The 10267-nt window shown below is 40.4% G+C and overlaps 1 protein-coding gene across 1 annotated transcript; it reads left to right on the plus strand.

Annotated features, from left to right (window-relative positions):
- Positions 1-1045: 1045 nt before the first annotated feature.
- Positions 1046-2059, plus strand: OXGR1 (oxoglutarate receptor 1; the record flags this gene model as incomplete). Its single annotated transcript, XM_079779653.1, has 1 exon — positions 1046-2059. The coding sequence occupies one exon, from the start codon at positions 1046-1048 to the stop codon at positions 2057-2059; it is 1014 nt and encodes a 337-aa protein (XP_079635779.1).
- Positions 2060-10267: the final 8208 nt, after the last annotated feature.

A 10267-nucleotide genomic window follows, 5' to 3' on the forward strand; every position in this document is an offset into this window, starting at 1 on the left:
AGTTATCAGTGCTGGCACCAGGCCAAGCCTTTAGTTGAGGTCTCAAAGCCCCAGCACATAGGGGCTCTTTAAGAACTTGCAAAGGGGGCCGGAAACACCCCTTATTTGGGAGACAAAGAACGTAAAAACATATAAATAGGGAAAGTTCCTCCATGTTGGGGCCCAGAATTTGAGAGACATTTTCCTCTGGGCCCGCACATAATAATAATAATAATAATAATAAATGTAACTCCATCTCTCTAAGTGTTGCTTGGTTCTTCTCCGGTTTTCTGTAACACCCCCCACACACACACATGAACAAATTATGTTAGCTTATTAACATGGGTTGGAAGAGCTGAAATTTGAAATGAAATCTACCATACATACAATGGTGCAATGCATGAAATCTACATTTAAAATATTTTTAGTATTCAGTCTTTTCGTGCCTTTGTACTTTCTATTCTGTCAGTTTTTTAGAGGCAGCATAGTAAGGTAAGGTAGAAAGCATAGCTGCAAAGTCAGACAAGCGTGGGTTGGGATCCTGGCCCTGCCCCTGGAAGTGTTAGCAAGGATAGGTTGCATAACCTCCCTCAGTCTTAGTTTCTTCAGTGGAAGGGCTATAATAAGAAACACTTCTCAGCGTTTTGTCAAGTAAGGAGGTAAAGTGCTTGATTCATGGCGGGTCTTGTAAAATCTGTAATGGTGATACCCTGTGGCTTACCCAACAGAAATCTTGCCAAATTGTTTTCCCCATGCGGGTGTTTTCTTCCCCACTCCTTCATTTTAATTCTCGTGGTAATTTAACTTTTATATTATTATTAGATGTCTTTAGTAACTTGCCTCACAGCCATTTTCTTAGAAATTCAATTTCATCTCCTGATGAAAGAGGAAAAAAAAAGTGGCAATTTAAAAATGTTAGAGCAATTTTCATTTAAAAGTGGATCAATGTTTTCCTTACCCTATCGTTAATGTTTTCTGTTTTCTTTTATCAGCGAGTTACTTCTCGGTCGATTCATATTGCCAAACTGCCGTCTCTTGTTTTCTTACAAGATGAAAGGAGACAACCATGAATGAGCCACTAGACAATTTTGCAAATGCTTCTGATTTCCCCGATTATGCAGCTGCTTTTGGAAATTGCACTGATGAAAAACTCCCACTCAAGAAGCACTACCTCCCGGTTATTTACAGCATCATCTTCTTGGTGGGCTTTCCGGGGAATGCAGTGGCAATTTCCACTTACATTTGCAAAATGCGGCCCTGGAAAAGCAGCACGGTCATCATGCTGAACCTGGCCTGCACGGACCTGCTCTATCTCACCAGCCTCCCTTTCCTGATCCACTACTACGCCAGCGGCGAAAACTGGATCTTTGGGCATTTCATGTGCAAGTTCATCCGCTTCGGTTTCCATTTCAACCTGTACAGCAGCATCCTCTTCCTCACCTGCTTCAGCATCTTCCGTTACTTTGTGATCAGTCACCCGATGAGCAGCTTTTGCATTCACAAAACTCGGTGGGCCGTGGTGGCCTGTGCGGGCGTGTGGATCATTTCCCTGGTGGCTGTCATTCCCATGACTTTTCTGATCACATCAACCACCAGGACCAATAGCTCTGCCTGCCTTGACCTCACCAGTTCAGATGACCTCACTGCTATCAAATGGTACAATCTCGTTTTGACTGCCACGGCTTTCTGCCTTCCCCTAGTGATAGTGACACTCTGCTATGCAATGATTATCTACACCCTAAACCAAGGGCCGAGGACTCACAGCGGCCTTAAGCAGAAAGCTCGGAGGCTAACCATCCTGCTACTTCTTGTGTTTTATATATGTTTTTTACCCTTCCATATCTTGAGGGTCCTTCGGATTGAATCTCGCCTGCTTTCCATCAGCTGCTCCATTGAGAATCAGATCCATGAAGCTTACATCTTTTCTAGACCGTTAGCCGCCCTGAACACCTTTGGTAACCTGTTACTGTACGTGGTGGTCAGCGACAACTTTCAGCAGGCCATCTGCTCAATGGTGAGATGCAAAGCGAGTGGGGACCTGGAGCAAGCAAAAAAAATCAGTTACTCAAACAACCCTTGACAAACTTCATTTACTCAACCAAAGAGAAAAGCCTACTGGTACTTCCCCTATACTTTCTAATTAGGCCAGAATATCTCCTTCGGTGGAACTCAGTAAATAATGTGCATTCATGTGTCAAGGCCAGGGCAGAACTGCCAGGAGTCCTTTGCGACCTATTTGTTGAGTTCTTTCCTTGGGTAGACCTAAGAATGGGATCCATCCTATCAGTAAAGGGTTAAAATGTACAAGTGGAATTATTCAAACTCAGGGCCCTGTGGGAGAACACTTGCCCTTGGTCTCAGTAAGTTAGCACCTATAGGAGAAAGCCAACTTTCACTCATGGTGTTATACTCCTTCATACTGTGGCCTATTTGTACTGAACCCCAAGACTATTCAAGGCACGATTTGTATCTTTTTCAATATTCTTTTTTTTTTTTTTTGCATTTTGTATTTTTAAGCCTCTTTTTTAAATTTTGCTTTGAGATTATTAAACTATATTTTTCACTAAGCTTTAGTCAATTTTGTAGATTAAAGCAAATCAGTACCATACATTTGAGATATTCAAAGATGTCAATGCAAATGACTAAAATGAATACCTGCAAGGTAATTGGGGTATTATATCTATTGTTGTAGATCATTTTCCAAGTTGTTATTAGATTTATAAAAATTATCAAGTTATTACCAACATGTTCTGGGGAGGGAGGAGGAACTTTTGGGGAACAGAAGTACTTTTAAGTATCATGTATATATTGTGTATTAAATAAAATCTAACATATTTGTTATTTCTCTCTGTGGGAAAATATTTCAGGAAATACTAATTCTTTTTCCATACCTTTCTCTTTTGTGACTATCATGAAAATATGACTTCTATTACAATAGCTAAGCTATTTTTGAATTGTGTACATGCTTAATTATCACTAAGTATAAATTTCTGAGAAAATGCCTAGTCTGAATATTTATACACTGAGCAAATGTGTTGATATAATTAATAAACTGATTTTAAAATCATTAGATCAGCTGGTAATATTTTTCTGTGGAAACACAGCTTTGCCACAATTATATTTAAATGAAGGTTATGTTCTCCATGTTTACAAAACAAAAATAATTCCAAGAATCGGTTGTAGAATAAGGCTGGAGTAGATGATTTGAGCAGAAGAAAGGTTACCAGAGGAACTCTTTGTGGTTTCCAGGTTCTTCTAGGACATTACATCTGATATAGACCTAATTAAGGACGCTCCTCAGGAACCTCTGCCAGGCATGCCCGCATAAGAAAGAGGAAAGTCAATAGTTCTTTACATGAACTTTCTAGATGATGGAATTCTCTCCACCCATCACCTTCCAAGCCATCTTCTCTACCCCTGGACCTCACTAGAGCCTATGGAATGAGCTATTTCACTGGAGGGCCAGGCACGCCTGTCCATGTGGCTGCATGGCATGGAGTAGCATTCAAGGGTCCATTTGGAACCTGGACACTAGGTAGTTCTCCTCTCCCCTCTCCCTACTACCCAGCCCAGCTCCTGGGCTAACACCACTGCTGTTGTTATTCTAGCCCAGGGCATAAACCCCTAATCTATTCTCTCTCTCTCTCTCTCTCTCTCTCTCTCTTTCTCTCTATTTCTCCCTCTCTCTCTCTCTCTTCTTATTTCAAAGACTTCACCCACCTGAGAAAAATCACTTCAATCTCCTTCATGTCTATCTCAACTTGTCTCTGTAGTTTCTTTTATCCCTTTCCTTCTATCAATTTACAGAACAATAAATCATCTCTCTGATATTAATTCTTCCACTTTGTCTTTGGTCCTTATTCTGCTTTCTTAGGGACCTCCTCTGACACTCAATCCCACTTTCTCCATTTTTTAACATTTCTATTACCCTGGATAATTGACCTTAGCTTGGGAACATGTATAATTTTCCTTTATCCTCAAAATACCTTTCCTGGATTCAGCTCTTCTGTCATTTTCTTATCTGGCTTCTTCCCTGTAGTTATGGGTCAGGTTCACATGACTGTCTGCCTCCCAGGGTTCTGCTGAGAGAATATAATCACACAGATCCAAGCTAAATTGGATTCAAAGGGTAAGTTTTATTTTCCAAAGTAAAGAGTTCAGGGCTGTTCGGGGCTAATTGTGCTGGAGGATGCAGTTTGGAACTGAGGCCAAAAAAGAGATTGATGATACTTTCAAGGCCAGAATGGGACCCGAATGACCTTGCCTCACATGCCCAGTTGTGGGCAGAGAAAGTGTAAGAACAAAAGTCAGAGCTCTGACTCTCTGCCAGAGAGGGAGCTGCCTGGTTGGTCTGCTGTCTGCACAAGGACTGGAGGCTCAAGTCAAGCTCACTGCCTCTGAGTGCAGGGAACTCAGAAAAAAAGCTGTTATGAACTCTGGAGACACAGTAACTACTTCATTTTGTTTTTTAATTTAATATCATGGAAGTTTTAAGTATTCACGAAATTAGAGAAAGTGTCAAAATGACCTCACATGCCCATGCCTTAATTTCATCAATAATCAGCACCCACCATGCTTCTCCTGTTGGTGCCTGTGTGTCCTCCTGGACCAGTGCAGGCCATTTCGGTTTCCCCCCAGAAGGGGTAGTGCAAGATGTTAATAACCACAAGTTGAACCTGGATCACATGGCTCAGTGGTTGAGTGTCAACCTATGAACCAGGAGGTCAGGGTTCAATTCCCAGTCAGGGCACATGCCCAGGTTGTGGGCTCGACCCCCAGTGTGGGACGTGCAGGAGGCAGCAGATCAATGATTCTCTCTCATCATTGATGTTCAATCTCCCACTCCCTCTCCCTTCCTCTCTGAAATGAATAAAAATATATTGAAAAATAAATAAAACTATATATATATATATATATATATATATATATATATATTAAATATATTTTTATTGATTTTTTTACAGAGAGGAAGGGAGAGGGATAGAGAGCTAGAAACATCGACCAGCTGTCTCCTGCACACCCCCTACCGGGGATGTGCCCGCAACCAATGTACATGCCCTTGACCGGAATCGAACCTGGGACCCTTCAGTCCGCAGGCCGACGCTCTATCCATTGAGTCAAACTGGTTTCGGCGATAAAACTATATTTTTAAAAAAATAACTACAACATCATGGAGCACTTAAGGCTAAACATTACTTCCTGTTCTAATTTTATTCTTAAATTCTACCCAGCAACACCATTAGATATAATCTTCCTGATACTATATAATGAGCCCAAATGATATCAAATGATACAAGGCCAGCAATATAAAAATGCCTAAGGTTGAGAGCCCTTTCCATTATTGAGCTGCAGGAAGAAATTAAATTGTAATTTTTATTTTATTTTCCTTCAGCACTTTCATCTAAATATTTTTTATTGATCTGCCTTTTATTAATCCTGCCTTATATATATGCAATTTGCTATTAAACCCTTTAGGAGAATTCCTAATGTCAGATATTATATTTTTTATCATTTATAGGATTTACATTGGATTCTCTTCACTAGTTCTACCATTTCAGTGAATTTCTTTCCCTTATAATCTATTTTGGTCTATTTTTTTTCCATATTTTCTAGAATTGAATAATCATAGGTATTTTAAAGTCCTTATCTGTCCACTTCAATATCTGGATTACCTTTGAGCCTGCTTCTATTGTCTGCACTTTTCCTCATGTTTATGGGTCACATGACCCTGTCTCCTTGCATGTCTATTTTTTTTATTAAATGACAGAAATTGGATATGAAAGAATCAATAAGGCTACCTTGAGAGATTTTTGTTATATTGTTCTATTATAAAATTTCCATTTAATTTCACTTCTCTTATACAATTCTCTCTTATTCACTAAATAAATCGTATTTTTCTTTGACTCTTTAGATGTACTTATATTGCTGTTTTAACATATTTGTCTATTAAATCAAGCATCTTGTTTGTATTACTTCTCTCTGGATGCTATAACAGATTACCGCAAATTTAGTGGCTTAAATTATACCACAACCTTTCTCTCTCTCAGAGGTCAGAAGTCTGAAATCAGTTTCACTGGCCTAACGCCAAGGAGCTGGCAGTCCTCCCTTACTCCTGGAGGCTCTAGAGGAGAATTCATTTCCTTGCATTTTCTTGCTTCCATAAGTCACCTTCCATCTTCAAAGCCAGGTCCATAGCATCTTCAAATCTCTCAGACCTGCGCTTCTATCCAAACCCCTCCTCTCTTTAATTCTCCTGTCTTTTTATAATTGAAACTCTTGCAATTGCATTGGGCCTACCCAGATAATCCAGGATAATTTCCTCATCATTATCATTAATTATGGTTATAAAATCCATAATTTAATCACATCTGCAAAGTCCGTTCTACTATGTAATGTAACATATTCACAGGTTCTAAAGATTAGGAAGAGGACATTTTAGGAAGGCTATTATGCAACCTACCACAGTGGTTTCTTAAATAACAACTGGCTAAAGTAACAATAATAACCTTGTAAAGGGGCCTTGAGGTCAGTTTTTAATTGCTTTTATTTTCTTGGCTATTGGACATATTTTTGTTTTGTTTTGTGTTTGTACTGATTTTTACTGGTTACTGAATATTGTAAATAAATCATCATGGTGACTCTAGATTCTATTATTGTCCTCTGAAGGTTGTTGACTTTTTCTCTAGTAGACACATCAATTTCTTGCTTACCTTGAAGTTGCCTTGACTTGGTTTTACAAATTTTTAAGAACAGATTTGTGAAAAGCCCAAGGTGTTTCCCAAGCCCTTCCAATACAGCAGGACTCAATCTGGTTCTTCCGTGCTCTTATCCAGACTTGGTGTTAGGTTTTTTTTTTTGTTTGTTTGTTTTCTCAAAGCATATCTAAAATAGACTTCACTCTAGGGCAGTGGTCGGCAAACGGCAGCTTGCGAACCACATGAGGCTCTTTGGCTCCTTGAGTGTGGCTCTTCCACAAAATACCACGTGCGGGCGCACACGTACAGTGCGATTGAAACTTCGTGGCCCATGAGCAGAAGTCGGTTTTCGGCTCTCAAAAGAAATTTCAATCGTTGTACTGTTGATATTTGGCTCTGTTGACTAATGAGTTTGCCGACCACTGCTCTAGGGCATTGTCTTTATTCCCAAGGCAGTTTTCTGCTGTCTCAGCAAGCTGAGTTAGCTGGATGTTAATGAGGTTTTTCCTTTCTGGATGGGCTGGAACACCAATGTCCCCTAGCACTGCTTGCCCACTAGTATCTCTGATGCCATAATAGCCTCTTTTTTATTATTATTAATCTCAAGTAGTCTCTCCCTGCAAACACAGCCCTTGGCCCAGGAATCTCAGGGAATCTCCATGCATTTCTGCCCATGATTCCTTCATCACTGACGCTCTGCTGCAAATATGTTAGATATGTCAACAATTTCAAACTCTGACCTATGCCTCCTCAACTAAATGGGACCACTCTGCTCTGCTCAGACTCCAGTTCTCTGCACCACAGTCAAGAATTGCCTAGCCAGAGAGCTGGGGTGATTGTGTTGCTTTGTCTATTGTCCTAAGCCTGAAAACGTCAGATCCATATATTTGTCCAGTTTTATTGTTGTTAACAGTATGTGCCACTGTGATCTATCCCAGCTGAGGGAGCAGGTCCCATACTACCTGTCTTTCCCATTAATGCTCTTTCCTATTCACCCTTCTAAAATGTGAGAGAGACCCCAACTTAAACATATCTCCTCCCCTAAAATGACAATGGAAATATAGCTATAAAGACATTGACATTTTTGGAAACAGAAAAAGGATGGATGAATGGTGATACAAAATGGAAATAAAGCTGGTAGTGGAGGGAATCCAGAGGCAAGCAAATGTATTCTGTGTAACTGCGAAATGCTCAGGAATTAGAATGACCAGCTACCTCTGAAAGAGGGTTATAAGCGGACTGACAACAAGAGATTTGATTTAAAGCCTGAATAAGAGACAATTACATTCCTACATAGTCTATTTTGTCCTATGCAAACCAATGACTGCTCCTTTTCCACACCAAGAAAATGCTAAGCTTTTCATTCTGGAGAGGTTGAAGCAGAAAGATTCTTGACCTGAAGACAACAGATACAATTAAAGGTGGAGTGAAAGTGAGGTCCTAGATAGAAACATTTGGCTCTGATAACCCTGGCAGTTCATGCCTACATTTCCTAGCAGAATATTGGTGAGTTCTTCTCCAGGGGAATAGAAACTATAGCCATAACAGATACAACTTATATAGCACGAGTGACGTGCAAGATCCCGTTTTAACCGTTTTCTTCACAAATCCAGTCAACCTAACTTTAGAGCCCTTGTGCAGAACCACTGCACTCTGCTGACTTGCACAAAGGGACAGAGTTGTCTAGATGCCAGCAGTTGGGGAACAGCTCAGCCTGCTCACCCACAGTGATGCCCCCTGGTTGACCTGCCTTGTTGACTTAGCTTGGTAGTGTCTCACTCTTCAGAATGAGGGGACAGCCACCAATAACCAGGCAACTGAAGAGAGCCTGTATTAGGAAACAGAGGCTCCAAAATAAAATAAAAAAATGAGGTGATGGAGGGGCATTCAGAGAAACAGAAACAATGTAAGGAGCATAAGAAACACATTTTTAAAAACCTATAATTAAGACTTCCAGAGAAATCCTTGAAACAGACCAGGAAGTTCTAAAGGAATGACCGTTCAAAGAGAAAAGGAAAAAGAAAAGAGATCTTGGAGGGCTTAAGCAGGGGCATATTTGAGGGCATGTTCCAAATGCCCTCCACGAAGTGCCTACAAGTTGATGCGTGCAGTGCTCTGGGAGGTAGGAGTATTCTTGGCATCCTCTTTTAATTTATTCTAACGTATATCTAAAAGAAACTCTTTGAGGCTGGGAGTATGATGCTAGAGTTATTCTTGATTTCAGTGTAGGCGAAACATTCTCGGATTTTTGTTGTGCATTTCAAAGGTGTTAGGAAAGTAGGGTTTTTTAAAGTGCATCTAAAGCACCATGCTTTTTGGAGTTGCTCTATTTTTTATATTTATTTTGTCTCTATGATTACATATTATACAATGTAGGAGTAGTTTTATATGATTGCATAATAGCATGTAATTAATTTTTCATGATTTGGAAATATGCCCATAGCCTGAGCACATTGTTTTTCTTTCTAGAAATGCTTGATAACATTACATTCATGTTTCTAAAGGATTTTTTTTAATTAATCACAATACCTTCTAAAAATACTTGAAAAATAAAATATAGATGCATAAAATATTCTTCATTCAGTTTCAATCTTTGCTTGTTGAGCACAGATATTTATAGTACAGAGGAATGTATGGCTACACATTTAGGACTACAGTATCAATTTAAATTCCTATTTTGTTAAATAACACCAGCACCTTTTGAACCCCTGCTATGTGTAAAACACTGTGCTATACCCTGAAGATAGAAACTTTAGTAATAATCAGTTCTATTTTCAAGGATACTACAAAATTGCCTATCAGCTGCATTATCCATATGGGCCTTTTGGGTTGAGTATTTATGTTATGCTGCAAGTACTTACCAAAACTCAATGAAATGTCTATTCAGTTCTTTTTGTCATTATAGTTTATCATTATTCTAAAGAGCTAAATCCAAAGAGAGTGTTTCAGGAACATATATAATTATCTAATCCCTCTAATCAATAACCCTAAAATGCATTCTAAATGCAATGCACAGAAATACCCTAGGGTTTTAATTGTACATGGTTAAATGCCCCATTTATCTGTTTAAATCAACATAGGAGATGAACTATAGGGCAGTACTTGGTGTTACATACTTAGTATTATCCCATTTTCAAAGACAACATTATATATCCTACCTAATAAAGACAAATATGCAAATTGACCATACCTTCGCTATGCCCATGATTGGCCAGGAGGCGCGGGGGGGTAGGAATCGGGGTGACCGGGGTAGCTGATTGGGCCGGCGGGACGCTGAGCTGCGTCACGAGCTCGGCGTCTGCGCCATGGCTGTGCTGCGGCACAGAAGGGGCCTCTGGGGCAGCGAGCTGACGTCCCCCCGTGCCCGCTCAGGCAGCAGGCCTTTCAGAAGCCTCCGCCACGCCGGAGGCTTCTGAAAGGCCTGGTGCACCAGCGATCGAAAGCGAAAACGTGGGAGCTGAGTGCCTGTCCACTCAGGCAGCAGGCCTTTCAGAAGCCTCCGCCACGCCGGAGGCTTCTGAAAGGCCTGGTGCACCAGCGATTGAAAGGAAAGCGTGGGAGCTGGGTGCCTGTCCACTCAAGGCACCAGGCCT

The sequence above is a fragment of the Cnephaeus nilssonii genome (genome assembly GCF_951640355.1).
Source record: "Cnephaeus nilssonii genome assembly, chromosome: 8".
NCBI lineage: Eukaryota > Metazoa > Chordata > Mammalia > Chiroptera > Vespertilionidae > Cnephaeus > Cnephaeus nilssonii.